Here is a 17,046-nt window from a genome sequence, read left to right as displayed (position 1 = left end):
TTGTTAATAGAGGAATCCTATCTGGGAAACAGGTGATCCCTTTCTGTTTGGGGGAAGCAGGAACAGGAACCTTACATCCAGGTAATTGTTGTTCTTTCTTAAAAGGTCAGGGTGCTGGGTTTGCATTGATGTGGGACATGTCTCGTATGAAGCACATGTCGCTTTTCTCTGAGACTAGGGGGCAGAACAGGGTCCTAATTAGGTTATTTAGCACACCCTTTCATACCACATGTCTGGCTGAGGTGTGAGAATCAGACTCTCACATTGGCTGCATCCTCTGGTGTCAATTATTGGTGTTTGCAGACTCTGCGAGCAATGTGAGGCTTTGGAGAAGGAGAACACGAGTTAACCATGGCTGTCTCCATTTTGATGATGATGATTTCCTCTTTACTGGGGGAATTCCTTTCCCTAGGTAAGCAGAGTTATACTATCCAATTATTTTTCTGCTTTAGTCTTCTGGGAATGTTGCTCAGTAAAGGAGGTAGATGGGAACCTGCTGTAATGGAGCTGGGGTGGCAGAGATGGGGAAACTGAGAAAGACAAAATATTGTAGATGGTCCTGCAACAAATTCACAGAAAAAAATCATCTTTGACCCTTGGAGAGACACAGAATTCACACAACACATCTGTATGCACCATGAGAGTCAAATACCCCCAGGGCTCTGAGGAGCTTAAAACTGGGTTTGAAATGGCCTTTTTGGCTTGTTTCTGTCTCTGTTCATTAAGAAGGTGCTAGTCACACATTGTTCACACATTGTTTGACTAAATTATTTCTGATGTGCCAATGGAGAGCTTTTAAAATGTTGTTTTCTATGGAATTTTACATACACATTATATCAAATCCAGATTAGGAATAAAATATTTGCTAAAAAAGAACCTGTGCTGAAATTCATGGCAGCAAGGAAGGAAAAATTGCCAATCTGAGGAATAGCAAACTTACTTTTATTCTGCCTTGTACTCATATGAACTGTTTTTGTTAATGGCTATCAAAGTGTGTTTTAGTATCCAAATATAACTAATGCTTGCAGAATTAATTGCAATATTAACATGGAGTATGTATTGGACCTGGTTTCTTTTAAATGTAAAAAAAATCTTTTCTTTTACCAAAAGGAAACAAATTTATTGTCTTTAAGTATTTTTTTCAGTAGCATTTCCTTCTGGGGTTCTCCAGAAAGAAGAAATTACTTCTTGGCCTGCATAATAATAGTAGACTGACTAGTACAATGGATAACTAAATCATATCTAAGTAGCATTCAACATTTGGGTAAGCTGGTTTAATAGCTTGGGAGAGTATTGTATAATAAAATACATTGTACTGATCTCCAGAAATTGAATAAAAATGTTTCCAAGTTATTTGACAGTTCCCCTGAGATGAAATATGTATTATGGTAGATATACTGTTTACTCTATTGTTATGTCTACTGTATATAAAGATATTATATAGAAAACAGAGCTAGCATTAGATGGAGGAGTTTTCAATATACTTCATGATATGACTAACTCTATGGATAAAAATAAAAATCACTCCGTATACTGTAATGCGTTTATGTAATAATGCTGAACTTCCAAAGAACTACTTTTGGGCTATGTGGGGATTAGCTGAAGTCAGGGTTGAGGTACATTGTAAATGGATTTGCTAGAAACTTGTAAGCCTGGAAGTGTGTTTACGCTGTGGCTGCTCTGTTGATGAAGAGACATCTGTTCCCAAGGGTGGTCAGTCTTTTACTAGAGTTTAAATTAATAAACATAACAATATTAAAACCAAATAAAATGAATGTAGAATGCAAGAAGGTCATCCCTTGCACAGTAACAGGGTTCAGAGTTGGTTCAAAGTCTGCTTTTAACTCCTACTTTTTGTTGAAGGTGCTGGAGCTCTCAGATGCCCTGGAGTTGCTCCGATAGTCGCTGTGGCTGAAGGGGAACCTGTCTCCTTTGAATGTCCATTTAATGGACACCCCACTCACAACAATACTTTCCATGAGATAATCTGGCTGCATACCCTGAGCCACACAAACCCGTTCAAAAGGATCCTGAGCATTAGGATGAATCATCCCAACGACAGTGCCACTGTAACAGTAACTGAAGGCCATTTGAGGGGACAGCTGGATTTTGAAAAGCACATAAGTTTTCTCTCAATCCCTGAGGTACGGGTGAATGACAGCGGTCTGTATTACTGTGAAGTAACAATAGTGCCTCCTCACATTTATTCAAAAACAAATGCAACTAATCTAATTGTCCAGAGAGGTGAGTTTCTCTTGTGGTTTTTCCAGCTCCTTTTTCTCCACAGGGACTCTGCAGTGTGTCCATGAAAAAAATCTTAGCACTCTTGCTTGTTATAAAACAGACAAGCCCTAGGATGCAAGCATATTTATGACTGGGAAGTTTCTTTACCATATTATCTTGCAGTGGTTGCAGCACTGTACCTAGACTCCTGGTAGCTTCGGGCAAACTTTTAGTATCGGGCCTCCCTTTGCCAGAGATAATGATAATAATAATTAAAAAAATACCATTTTTGGGCCCCCTTTCTGTCCAGGCTCCAGGCAGCTGCCCAGTTCGTCCATGTCTGTGTCCAGGTCTGAGTGGTTGGGATTTCATGTGAAGTATTACATTTAAACTATTTTGAGTAGCTTGTCTATCCCATTCCTTCACTTGAACTTTAAACTGAGATTACCTCAGATTTAAGGTTTATCACTTACATTTCACTGTCGGCTCTGCTGTGAAGTTGCAGGTCACTGGAACTGGCCTGATGTGTAGACTAGCTGAAATTCCTGACTATATAGATTTCATTTCACAAGTTTCTATTTCTGTTTTTATATATTCACTCATGCTCTCACTTTCTAAAGGATGACCATTCCTGTTTTATAAATTAACTAGTAAATTATGACAAAGTTTGGAAACTTAAGAAGATATTTCCAGCACTGATAGTTTTAATGGAAGATTGCCCCCTTCCATAAAGCAGAAATATGCTATAAATTTTAGTAATTATACTTACTGTTTTTATTTCTCTCAATTTATAAAGAAGATTATTATTACAGTTTAAACTGTTCACAGTCACAGTGTTGGTTGCCTAAATTATTATGCATAACCATAAACTATTCATAAAGATATCCTACTGATTTGCCAGAACTATACCTAAGTATGTTTTTGAAACATAAAAAATCCTATTTAAAAAGAAAAAAGTCTGTTATTTGTTATAATAGCTTGGGTTATTTTAAGAAAGAGTTTTAAAATAGTAATCAACTTAAAAATCAACATTTACTTTGCAATAATAGAATAGAAGTTATGTTTTACAAGTGAATGACCATATTAATGTAAGCATTGGTATACATTAAAAAAAAAATCATGCCCCCTGGGTAGAGCCTGGCGCAGCCCCCCAGCCCGCAGCCCTCCCAGGGTGCACGTAGCAGCAAGAGCTGCGCCCCCCTCCCCCCGCCCCACTGGCAGTTCCCTCCGCAGCTGGCATTGGCTGCTCCCGGGGTGCTGCACCAGGGGCTGGGGTGAGTGGGGACAAGTGGAGCCCCGGGGTCAGGGGTCACCTTGTCCCCGCTCACCAGGGCCCCTGGTGCAGCAGCCCCGGGAGCAGCTGATGCCAGCTTGCTGCACCACAGCATGGCACAGCCCAGGGGCTGGGGTGAATGGGGACAAGTGGAGCCCTGCGGGGCTCGGGGCGCAGCTCAGCCCAGCAACTGCAGGTAGCTGGCGTCGGCCTCTCCCGGAGCAGCTGCAGCACTGTGGGGTGAGTGGGGCCCTGGCCCCATGGCCCATTTCCCTCCACCCCACAGACTTACCTGCTTGGGGGAGTGGGGAGCACACCTATCCCCATCGCATAAGAGTGAATTTACCTTAAATATAACACAGTTGGGCTCTACAAAGGGTTACCATATAAGAGCCAATTTGCATATACAGAACCTGCATAAAGCAAGGGAAACCTGTACTGGATTATAGTGTTTTTAGAGCTGAAACAACTTCTGTTTTGGGTGTCCCGTTTGCTAGCTTCCTGTTTTGTTAATCCAGTATGGGAATATATTTTTAATATATCATATATTTTTAAAAAAACATGGTGCTTTAAAATTTTTTTCAAAGGGGCTTTAAGCCAAGTTCAAACCTTACTGTAGTCACTATAGTGGTATAAATAGACTTTGCATCTGACTAGTTATTTCAGTAAGATGTCTTTTATTGGACCTCCTGTATAGTTGGGAGAGGTGTTGAACAAGTTTTTGGGCACAAAAACCTCACCTCATACATTTTCTGGACCATTGTGGCTATAATAAACCATGCACAGTGTAGTTATACAGAAGTGAAATACTATCTGTTAATAAATAATGATATGATACCATTTTAATCCACTGAATTAATGGACAGTACTTACTAATGTAAAAAATATTTCTTTATAATCATTAAGGCACTTGTGCATACTTAGATATCTGTAACTAGGTACTGTTCCATTAAGTGGATATTTAGGCTAGGATTTTCAAAAGAAAAGAGCTTGGCATTCGAAATTTCAATGACAACAGTTAAAAAAAGACAAATCCCAAAATGAATCTAACTGAAGTTTTAACGTTAAATTCTGTCTGCTAAACACAGGAACAATTACTACATTTGCTTCAATATGCTATTTACTTTAGGTTTTTGTAAAACAGTCATTTTACTTATGTCTTTCTTTTTCCACCTTGTTGTCTGTGTATGTATATGTATGCATATATATTTTCAAGTAGCTGGTTTGGGGAGTTTTTTATTCTTTAATGGATGGGATGCAAATTGAATGTAACAGGTCAGCATTCAGAATTAAGACAGTCTGTGCAAGAAAAATTCAAAGGATTTGTTGTTTATTCTTGCGCTTTGGCTTGGAAATGTCTTTAAATACAGCGTAAGAGCAACTGCTCCATTTTAAAATACAGAAACATAGTTTGGTGTTGTAAGGAGTGTTGACATTATTGACTTCTTGCCTCAGACTATGGCAAAAGTTGCGCGTCTTACTGAGAAAGATATTGCAGAATCCCAGAGGTTGTTCTCATTTCGTCTACACCAATGGAAATCAGGAGTAAGTCTACTAAAAGCAATGCAAGTTATTGGCACTGATGTAGAACGGGGGAAAATGAAAGGAGAGCCCGGTCCTTTGGGGTCAGTGTGTCTGTCTTCCATAAATATATTTGCAATAGTTGCCACGTGGTCCAGAGGCCCCAGTAACTGCATTGCTCCATTTGACTAAAGTGTCCTTAGACGTTATAATTAAAAAGGTCATTCTGCTATATTTCAAACTAAAATGACTGGTGTAGTAGGAAATGGATATACTGCATGCAGAGGCAATGTACATGCCCTTTTTATGCCAAGGGGCCCAGTCCAGCAGGAATTAAAGTGCTCAGAAGTCACTGTGAGTTGAGGATGCTAAGCATTTCCTAAGAGCCCCTCAGCCTCTGGAGGACTAGGCTCTGTAGTTATGGATACCTTTGCTGGCACTGTTTCATGAGAGGCTGCTAGTCTCCAACACTAGTCTTCCAGCTAGCTGCTGGGTTTTCTTTGAGAATTAAACCATCTGTTATATGTCAGTTGCTTTTTTTTATAAATTCGAAATATAAGTGAATACAAGAACCAATGGCAAAGAAAGGAGTCGAGAGTGTATCTCAAACATGGTACCCGTGGGGATGATTCAGGCTCCCCACAGGTAGTACAAAGTGTACGTTCCTGGGGACTTTCTGTTTTCTCTAAGAAAAGGATTTAAAGGTCCTTTGACTTCACTGGGTTTTGCATCAGGCTCTCCGTGCTGCTCCTGACTCCTTTGAATTTAATGGCAAACTCCACATCCGCTTCAAGTAGAGCTGGACTGGGCTCAGGGAGATGAGGGCTATCCCAGATGTTCTGGATGTTAGTGAGAGGGATTGCCCGGGCTGATGCACCGGGAACGGAGAACTTGCTGCCAGATGCCTGTGCTGCCGCACGAACTATAAAGGGCGACGTAGAGTGGTTCTTTGGTTAATGAAGATGGAAGGAAATATCTTTGATTCCCTAAGGACTGCCCCTCACTACTGCTCTCTTCTTTGTAGGCTGGCCAACCCAAATCACCTCTGAATCTTCCTCAAGTCATTCTGCACCTGAAGGCGGCACTGTTACGCTGACGTGTGGTTTCACTGCAAACACGACTGGCAATTTCACACAGCTTTTTTGGATTCATGAACTATCAGGCCAGGCCCAGTTCAGACTAATAGCTTGGCACGGACTAGCTCAGAGGGATGGCACCTACTGTGGGACTGGCAGTCGCTTCCACAGCCAGTTAGATCTAGACAAACACCGGAGTTGTCTCACTATAACTGGCCTGCAGGTGAACGATAGTGGCTGGTATCATTGCGAGGGCCTGGGGCACCCTGGAAGAGGGAGTAGTTCCAGCCTCATTGTCAAAGGTGAGAGCATCTGGCAGATCTCAAGATACCTTACATGTGTCCCTGCAGCCTCTCTTTCTTACACCTCCCAGGAGCATGAGAGGTGCATCCTTTGCAGCATGCTTGCACATTAGCTTTGTTGATGTCTTTTTGGCTGCACAGAGAAACCCTTTGAAGTGCGGTGATGTTTGGGTTTGCAACCCAGCAATCATTATCAGGAAAAGACTTTGTGGGTAAATCAACAGAAAAAAATAACACCTCTACAAAACCATAGCATACCACCTGGCAATAAGACACACAGCCTTACATACTGCTTGTTATTAATGAAGTTTATATGAAGCTGCTTAAGGCTCTGACATGATTTTTCGGTGTATCTATGTGGTTGCATAGTGGTGATATAGATCTGTCTTATATTTAGCAATAAGGATAAAACAAATCTTTTAGGTAGCAAAAAAGCAGCATTTGACTAACCAAGAAAGGCCAGGAAGATTGAGCTATGGAAAGTGTGATGGCAATGGAAAATATGCTGGGTTAACTTAGGGCAGTAGTTGGGTGAATTTATGATGAGGCAGTTCTGCTTCAAAGCTGATTGTACTGGTAAATATATAACCAGAGAATGAATGTTATTTTTTTTTCCAAGTTGAGGACTTGCTGGATTTGGTCTTGGTGTAATGTAAAAAAACAAACAAAAAATTATGGCACTTTCACCTTAAGTGAAATTTTTAAAATTGGGTTTGTACGTATTGTTTTTAGCTCCTTTGGGCTTGTCTACATGTAATGCTATGTCACTGCTATGCCGCCAGAGTAGTGCACTCCCCCATTTTAGTGTGCCACTGTAGGGATGTAGTGGCTAAAAATAACCACATGCCACATGTACCGTGCAGTATGGGTGGTTATTGTGCTTTAGTACTTCTTAAAGGCTGCAGGGTGACATGTAGATGTGCCCATCATCCTGTATAAAGAAAGACTCTTGGAAGTCTGCTTATATTTTACTTTAATGCTATTCAGGGTGTTAACCGCAGTATTTCCCAGTTTTGCTGGGAGTTCTGCACATCTCATCCGTATCCTGGAGTTTTCTATTCTGCTCATTACCTTAATATTTGAGCATGTTTCTCTGAATGAAAGAGGAAATACCAAGTGGAAGAAACAGCTAATTTGAAAAAGCCAATGGAAGAAATTCTAGGTTTTTGTTTTTAACATAAGAAATAAGATCTGCCATTTACTGAGTCAGACCATAGACCCACTATCCTGTTTCCTGCAGTGGCAGAGAGCGGATGCTGAGGGGGAGGGCGAACAGGGCATGCTCTGAATTTTCTGCGCCCTGCCCCTCACCTTTTGCAGCTTTCAGAGGTTTAGCAAGTTCTGATTCAGAGGCTGCACGTGGACATTTCCATCAAGAATTGGTCCAGTCCCTTTCTGAACTGGATTAAGCTACCAGCCTGCACAACATCTTGTAGCAATGACTCCCACAAGTTAATTGCACACTGCGAGAAATAGAACTGCTTTTTGTTAATTTTATACCTGCAACTTTACAGTTTCATCTGCATGCCGTAGTTCTAGTGTGAGAGATTGTAACTAATAAATCCCTATTTACTTTCTCTGCACTGTTTGATATTTCGTAAACCTCTGGCATATCCCTTCTCACACATGTCTTTTCCAAGCTGAAAAGTCCTAGCCTATTTAGTCTTTCTTCACATGGAAGCCCCTTCAAACCCATGACCATCCTTGTTGCCCTTGTTTGTACCATTTTTAGTTCTTCTATATCATTTTTGAGGTGTGGAGACCAATAGTGCACAAGGTATTCAAAGTATTTTTCTTGTTTGTTGTTTACCAATAGTATTTATTTTCTTTTATAGCCCCTACAAATATTATGCTGATCTTCCGTACAGTTGCTGGGCTACTCATGTTCCTCCTGGCTTTGTGTCTGTGTTTTACATGTGAGTAATTGCTGGTAAAGAACAGCAGAGTCCTGCATCCCTTGTTAAGTATCATCTTACACATTACAACAATGGTTTAAATGTTCTTTGTCTCAGGGAGGTACACAGAGAAGTGCCTGGTTCAGGGCATCTTTCCTAGATTCAGGCATTGCTTAGTGCTCATTCTGTCCCTTACCAACCTGTCTGTAACAAATTTTAAGGGTTGAAAGTCAAGAACAGGAATGCAAGAAATGCCTTAACATTGAACATAGGAACAGGGTCATTGAATATAGTTCCCCAGTGTTGTAGGTGGACACAGCATCCTTTCATAGGATGAGGACTGCCAGTGTATGAGTAAAGTGGCCATCTTTGAATACTTAGTACTGTAGGTCCACAAATCACTGCATTTTATGTCAACAGCGCAAGGTCTCACTCAGTGGTGCTCAGTCTTTTTAGGCTTGAATCACCATTTAGCAAATGCTAGGTCTAGTTCTCACTTATTCTTTCACCACAGAAAAATACTAGAATAATTATTCTGTTGCAAAGAACTCAGAAAGACCATAACATGTCGGCATATGCTTATTACTAAGGATTCTATTTGAAATCTCTAGTTTTGTCTTGGGAATCATGTTTGCACAATTCATGGTGCTAATGCTGAGTGGCATCCTTGAAAGGGTCTCAAAGCACCCCAAGGTGCCCCAGCATCCTGGTTGAGAATCACTGGTGTAACATCTCCACTTCCAGATGTAAGGCCAAACACTTCTTTTGAAGCATGGCAGAATTTCAAAAGATATTCAGGCACATGACATGCCTGGATCAAGGGCAGTGCCCTGGCCATTTAGCTATATCAACTGAAGTTAACTGATGTTGATTGCAAAGGGTTTTAGACCAGACCCTTGTCATGCATGATAGATTTCTGGGAAAAATACCAAAAAAAAGAAAAAGCCATAAGCAATCAGTCTATGAGCAGAGACATTAAACAGGCATTAGTCTTTCCCCGCACTTCTGCATTAGAAGTTTGTCTATTATTAGTGTTTCCAAGTTGTTCCATAATAAATGTATGTCCTTCTGTATTGCATGTTAGTCAGGTACCAAATCCATGCCAAAAATCAAGAAGTTTCCCTGGAAATGTCACACTTGAATTCTAACACCTCTGCACCTGCTGAGAGAGACCCCCTCCCACAGCTGGTCAGCAGCGAAATAATCTATTCACATCTGCAGTGAAGTGAGCATGATGTAAGTTCTGATTCTGTGCTGGAAGGAGAAATGGGCAAATAATGCATTTTTTTCCTGCTTGGAGGTTAAACCAAAAAATTGGTTAGTAAAACAATATGATTCGGTTCAAACCAAATCACAATTTTTTTCATGGGTTTTGGCACAATAGTGACCCCAAATTTTTCATTTGATCAAATATTACACATTTTTGTTTCATTTTTTTTCTTTAGGTCAGTTTTTAATGAAAAATACTGTCTTTAAAGAAAAAAAGTCCGAACATATCATTTAGAACATGTCATAGTAAAATGTTTTGGCATTTTCAAAAGGAAGTTTTTTCTGACTGATTTGCCCCTGTGTGGATGCCTTGTGCACCAGTCCTGTGTAGAAACTGAGTATGTTGGTCCACTGTCTGAGTTGTTGTGCCCAGCCCTATACACAAGAAAGTCTTTTAAGTGATTCTGCATAAGCTAATGTAGAAGATAGGGTTTGTGGTAGGACAGAGAAGGGCTGCAGATGAGTCTAGGATATCACACGTCTGCCATCGGAGGTGGTTCAAGCACCTACACTGAACACCTTCAAGAGGAATTTGGATGCTTATCTTGCTGGGATCCTATGACCCCAGCTGACTTCCTGCCCCTCGGGCGGGGGGCTGGACTCGATGATCTGCCGAGGTCCCTTCAAGCCCTAATGTCTGTGAAATCTATGACATGTAGAGGCTGTATCTTCTCTTTCTGCTCATTACCTGAAAGAGCAGCTATTGCGGGGAACCTGTACAGCAGCCCTACACTCTGGCCACGTTGTTACTCAATCTCTTGAAGGCTGCCCCTTCTCTGCCCATCTTGGCCTCTTCTTTTCTGGTACTGAGGTACATTGCTAAGTGAATGACAAAATCACTGGTGCTACTCCGGTCTAACTATACATGCTGCTTGTCCTCAGGTGGTGTCTTCTCTGGGAAGGAGTCCCCACTCTGAGGATCCAGGGGCCAAGAAGAAGTCCGAAAAAAGGACCGATGGCATCTCAGGGACAAATGGTCTGTATGCTGTAGTTGGGTGCCGCAAACAAATTCCCCTTAATCATATATAATACAAATGTCTCTAGTAAATACCTGTTTTGTTCAATGGTTCGGTTTTGGTGTTTAATAAAACTATGGTTAAGAGTTGTCTGAGTGACACTTGTCAGAGTGGGCATAAGTAAGATGTGATTATACCTTTTGCACACATCCAATATTTCTGTGAAAGGTGGAGTTTCATAGATTTCATAGACATTTGGGCTGGAAGGGACCCTAGAGGATCATCGAGTCCAGCCCCCTGCCCCAGGGGCAGGAAATCAGCAGGGATCATAGGATCCCAGCCAGATAAGCATTCAAATGTGTCTTGAAGGCTTTCAGAGTGGGTGCTTGAACCGCCTCTGGCAGCAGTCTGTTCCAAACCTTGGGGGCTTGGACAGTGAAGAAGTTCTTTCTCAGGTCCAGCCTGAATCGGTCATGGTGGAGTTTGTGACTGTTCGATCTTGTCATCCCTTGGGGCGCTCTGCTGAACAGATGTTCCCCCAGATCCTGGTGGTCACCCCTGATAAACTTATAGGTGGCCACCAGATCACCCCTGAGCCTGTGCTTTTCTAGGCTGAAGAGTCCCATGGCTCTTAGCCTCTCATCATCCTGACCTCTGATCATGCATGTGGCTCTTCTCTGGACTCTCTCAAGCTTCTCCACATCCTTTTTGAATTGTGGAGCCCAAAACTGGAGGCAGTACTCCAGCTGCGGCCTCACCAGGGCTGAGTACAGTGGGAGAATGATGTCCCGGGATCTGCTTGAGAAGCATCTATGGATGCAAGCCAGCGTTTTGCTTGCTTTACTAGCTGCAGCATCACACTGAAGGCTCATGTTCATCTTGTGGTCAACCATGACCCCCCAAGTCCCTTTCATCTGTAGTGCTAGTCAGTGTAGCACTGCTGAGCCTATAAGGTGGAGAACCTTGCATTTTTTGGTGTTGAACACCATCAGGTTCTCATCCACCTATTTCATGAGTCTGTCCAGATCCACCTGGATCACCCTTCTATCCTCAGGTGTGGATGCTTTACCCCAGAGTTTGGTGCCATCGGCGAACTTGGCCAGTCCGCTTCTGACACCAATGTCCACATCATTGATGAAGATGTTAAACAGAATAGGCCCAAAGACAGAGCCCTGGGGGACCCCACTGGTCACAGCGCACTAAGACCATTGGCTCCCATCAACCACCACCCTCTGGGACCTACCGCAGAGCCAGCTCCCCAGCCAGCAGATCGTGGTGATGTCAAGGCTGCAGTTAGCCAGTTTAGCCAAGAGGTGATCGTGGGATACCAGATCAAAGGCTTTTTTAAAGTCGAGGTATACAACATTGATCTCTTCTCCCTTGTCCAGGTGATAGGTCACTTGATCATAAAAGGAAATGAGATTGGTCAAGCAAGACCTACCCGCAACAAACCCATGCTGGGTATCCCTCAGGATATTGCCTTCAGCTAGTCTGTTAAGGATGGCCTCCTTGATAATCTTTTCCAAGATCTTCCCCAAGATAGAGGTCAGGCTGATGGGCCTGTAGTTTGCTGGATCTAGTTTCCTCCCTTTCTTAAAGATAGATACCACATTGACCCTCTTCCAATCATTGGGCACTCCACCAGAGCGCCAAGAGCTCTCAAAGATCCATCCATGCCAGGGGCTGGGCTATGACGCTTGCCAGCTCCCTGAGTATCCTTGGGTGTAACCCATCAAGGCTGGCTGACTTGAAGGTATCCAGCCTGTCGAGGTGTTCCTTCACAAGGTCAGCTGCGACAGAAGGCAAGGAATCTCCTTCCCCCGGACCTCCCTGTCCTGTAATGGGCAGGGGCATCGGAACTGGTGAAAAACTGATGCAAAGTACCCATTTAGCAAGTTCACTTTTCCCTGGGCATCAGTTGTCCCATCTGGTTTAGCAGGGGTCCAATGTTGCCCATGGTTTTCCTCCGGCTCCCCACATATCTAAAAAAGTTGACCATCTGTTGTTATGAGGAATGTCTTGCAGTGAGAAAGTGCACTGTAGTGACCCAAACACCATCTTCATTTCTTCTGGTATTTCCACAGGCAGCAGAAGGCCGGGGCTAGCAGGGATCAGCCCCCGCAAAACACAGGGTAGTGGGCAGGGCTCCAAGGCTGGCCGGCCATGGGCTCTGGGTGGCTGGAGCAGGGAAGGGGAGGGGTGCACACGTAGCCAGCATCACAGCCTGGTGTGTGGAGCTGCCAAGCATGGGGGGCAAGTACCAGTTGATTCTGTGAAGGGGAAGGGGCCGAGGGGGGTGGGGAGGAAGGGCAGATGGAGGCCCCTGCAATGAGGGAAGGAGCAGGGCTGTGATGAATGAACATAACACTGATTGTGCCAGCAATTCCCACCTTGGGATAAAGCGGGTCTTCATCACAGGTACTGTGCAAAGCAAGCCCCTCATCACACAGGCAGTGGATCTCACCCCCATGCTCCCAGCAGGTCAGATTATACCCACAGGTTCAATAGCTTGTGGTATGCACCAGATGCTGCTTCATCTTCATCACAAGCAGTGGTAGCATTTCACCTGCCATGGCAAAGGAAACCACAGAGGGTCAGGCCTGTATGCTTTTTCAGTGGCCTCTTGCCTAAGAGTCAGGCTCGCGAGCCGGTGTGAGGGGGAGACGTGCTAACGGCTCCACCTCCAGTACTTCCTCTGCAGAGCAAGAGTGTGGAAACTGCAAGACAGAAACACAATTACTCTCACCGTCTCCCCACCAAAAGAAGCCTCATTTGTTCTCACCTTGCCACATTTGTCTTATTCTGCCATGACCCTATGTGATACAAAGCCCCAGCTAAACAGATCTAGAGACCAAAACAGAGATGGAGATGATATAAGATGCATTTTAAAAAAAAGTCTCTTTGTTTCCTTGACTATGGCTTTATGACCAGGCATTTCTGGGATCAATATTTACAGTAATAAGCAGTAAGATAACTTTGGTACGTACCGGGTTTGTTTGAAGAAGCATTTGCAGCAGGTTGATGGGCTCACATCAGGTATGTGTGCACAAATACGCACAGCAGGTTGGCATGAGGGGATTCTTCTCTCCTGTCTAATCTCAGTGGTTATTGCTAACCCCAAGACTATGTCTCACTACAAGAAGAGGCACAGAAAAGCAGAGTCACATTTTGCAGTGTCCCAGGTCATGAGTTTATAGTTTTCAGACATCAGAATGTTTTAACAGCACCTGTTTCCCAGTCATTGCCCATTTCTTCATGGGTCAGAACCGAAGTCCATTGAAGACAACAAGAGTTTTTCTGCTCACTGTAATGGGCTTTGGATTTAGTCCTATCAGTTCTTTACCATTTTTAATATTGGCTCTGAGTGAATCTTTACCAGCTTTGCCGTCTGACCTATAAAGACCCCCCTCGGTCTCACATCAGTTAGGAGGCTGAGGCTGACACTCTTGTTTTGTCTGTATCAGCTTATCCTTCTTCTGACCTGCCACCATTACAGCATAGAAGGGTGTTTAATGGACCCTCTCCTCATCAAGAGGAAAAACACCAGTGCTTTGTCAGTGTATAGTGCGAGGCTGCAGTACAAAGCTGCATAGTCCACTCTTGGTAGGTGAGAAAGTCCTTGTGGGGGAGCCAGACTAGCCCAGGAGGGTCTGGAGCTCCCTGTAGGCCAGGTAGCTGGCATGGACTGGAGACTCTGTGCAGGTCAGCAGTATTGCCAAGTCTGCTTATAATAAGCAGACTTCTCCTTTGAGCTGGGACTCTGGCACTAGCAATCTAAGACCTAGATGTGGGTCCTTAACTGAATCTCCAACCTTACGAGAATCATTCCTGCCTCTCTCTCCATCAACATAATCTCCCCAATGATGTTCATGAAAAGCTCTTCTCTGATTCAGGGTCTACTCATCCCCAGTGAAGCCCATGTAGTCCCCCCATCCAGATCCTTGATTCCCCATCCAGATCCTTGGCTAGCCAGTGTGCCGTCTGTGGGGGCCTTATCTTAAAGGAATGGTGAACCAAGTAACCTCTATCAAGAAACAATGGAGAGAATGTGGCACCAACGTGTGAGAGCGTGTCCTTTAAACCACTGAAGGGGGCAGCAGGCAACTCCTTTGAATTACTGCTATGAGTGTTCTTGCATCGATCTTTCCAATACGATGACCTGATAGACAAGCTATGGGGGATGTACATTATCTTGGAAAGGGTACCCCATAGAAATTTTATAGGCATCTAGTATTGCCTGATGGAGCTCGTGGCAGAGAAGAGCCAGGAATGGAAAATGTAACTGAAGAGGGTGTTGGAGTTCAGACAGGATTTTGTCTTGTATATTAATACTGTGATAGACTGTAATGATAAAGACTATAAAGGATAAAACAGCATCTGAGACAAAATCATATTTGGGGAAGGATGGCGGAAGAGATTCTACTGGGGTAGTGGTGACAGTTTCCTTTAGACCTCTAGGCTTGACATCCCAGTAATATTATTACGGAGATGAATACTACCAGGAATTGTGTCATTATAGGAGACTTTCATTCTCCAGAAATAGGCTGGAGAACAAATGCTTTGAATAATGGTGTGGCCCAGATATTCCTGGATGTCACAGCCGATGAAGTTCTTCAGCAAATAGTCACTAAACCAAGAAAACATGATTCTTGATACATAATAAGGACATTACCGAATGGCAGGTCATAGAAAATAACCTTGAATATTGTGATCATAAGTTGACTCAATTTAAATCAAATGGAAGAATAAACATGAGCAGTTGTGTAACTAAGGTCTTAGATTTTAAGACCACACAGTGAAGAAGTGGTTGATCTTGAGGACTGGAGTAATAGAAATGGGATGAAACTTGGTAGTACAAAATTCAAGGTTGCATGCTTTGGACCTAATCCCAAGAACCTCTGCTTTAAGATGGAAGCTCATATAAATTGCAAACAATAAAGGCAGAGAACAGCCTGGCTTTAGCAGCTGATTAAAGGTTGATATTGTGAAAAAAGGTGTTGCTGGGTGTTACCAGTGTCATCAGTGCTGTTGTCCTCTTTGGCTGTTATTGCTGTGCTGTCACTGTTGAAGTCACAGTGAACTTCAACAGTGACAGCATATCAGTAATGTGAAAGTGAAAATCACCATTTTCCCAGTTCTGACATGGTTTGTCCACCAGGTGCCGCTTGGATTCACAGTGAAATCCCTGTCATTTTCAGTTTGGCTGGTAGCATTCTGGTGTGACGCACGCCTCTCCACAGCAGGTGGAAAGGATCAAAACTGTTCTGCCTATGGATCAGGCAGATCATCTTCGCAACGTGTGAATTGAGTTAATTAAAATTAATTTTTTGTACTGGAACCATTTTCTGTTAGTACATGTACTGTACTGACAGCTTCCGTAATCTGTGCTGGTGGCAGGAAGAGTGGGCATCCTGAAGTATGCCAGGAAGCAACTTTATCAGAAGATTCCCACCCCCCCCCTCCGGTTTCTTAATTAAATTGCCTGGAATTAATTCTCTTGCAGGAAAATAATTGGCTTCACTCAGTGAAACATTATCATTGTCAGCTGTGATCTCTGTTTTTATGGAGTCATTTCTCCATAATTGCTGTTAGTCTTCCTGATTTCACCTCCCCAACCACATATTTATTTCTAGATATGTCTAGGTCTCCCCCCTCCCACCCCCCCCACACACTTCTTAGACATGCCATCATTGGAAATATTTATAAATTGTCTGCTCACCAGAACACTTCTACAATCGCACCTCAAATTAAAGCTTTGTAAACTACACACACACAGCCTCCACACCTGCCAGCCCCAAGGCATTTGCTAGTCCCTGAATTGATTGTATGCACACTTAAAGAATGATAATTTATCATACCCTTTACACTTTGAATGGAAACTTATAACCTTGTGTTCCCTATTTCCAATTAATTTTTCCCTCCCCTTCCCTCTCCTTACATCAGTATGCCCAGTGGTATTTTCCCAAACCTTCCTGGAGAAAGGGCTATGGTCATCGCTGTAATAAGCAAGTCAGGTTGTCCTTGAAGGAATTGCGGGCAGGCAAGGTTTGGCCAAAACAATTCCTGGACAGGAGGGCCAGACTGTGGTTTGGGGAATACAAAAGGGGTTAATCCTGTATCGAGGGCTGCCTCCAACCAAGAGACAGGTAGTCAAAGCAGGGGGTCAGAGTAACATGATCTGCAGGAAACTGGAATTGACATGTAAATAGTGGAACTGTGCAAATGCTACTAGGACAGTGGCGCAGTCAGATTCAACATCTCCGCCCAAACTTAGCAGATGGTGTCCCTGAACCCTGCTGCATGACATGGCTTCACCCACTCCAGGGGCCTCAGCGTGGCAGGCAAGATGATCCTCTTTGATGCCCCTGACAGATTGGAGCGGACAACTCAGATGCTGAAAGAGAAAAGTCTCCTGGTGCTCAACACAATGTATGAACTGATGAACCTCTTTGTCATATTGAATGTAATAGTTTGAATGCTTGTAATAAATACCCATTAGCCAGTTTAGAAAAAAGGCAAGTTTCATCTTTG

General features: G+C 43.2%; 1 protein-coding gene across 1 annotated transcript; it reads left to right on the top strand.

Annotated features, from left to right (window-relative positions):
• The first annotated feature begins 257 nt into the window (after positions 1-257).
• LOC109313004 lies at positions 258-16,990 on the top strand. Its single transcript, XM_019539398.1, has 7 exons — positions 258-412; positions 1,864-2,244; positions 6,042-6,395; positions 8,231-8,311; positions 9,375-9,478; positions 10,442-10,554; positions 16,840-16,990. Exons 1-7 carry the CDS (start codon positions 352-354, stop codon positions 16,988-16,990), a joined length of 1,245 nt encoding a protein of 414 aa, XP_019394943.1. The 5' UTR covers positions 258-351.
• Positions 16,991-17,046: the final 56 nt, after the last annotated feature.

Source organism: Crocodylus porosus, unplaced genomic scaffold (assembly GCF_001723895.1).
Source record: "Crocodylus porosus isolate Cpor-Errol unplaced genomic scaffold, CroPor_comp1, whole genome shotgun sequence".
NCBI lineage: Eukaryota > Metazoa > Chordata > Crocodylia > Crocodylidae > Crocodylus > Crocodylus porosus.
The sequence above is the reverse complement of the archived record's forward strand: the minus strand, read 5'-3'. Positions and strand labels throughout refer to the sequence as shown.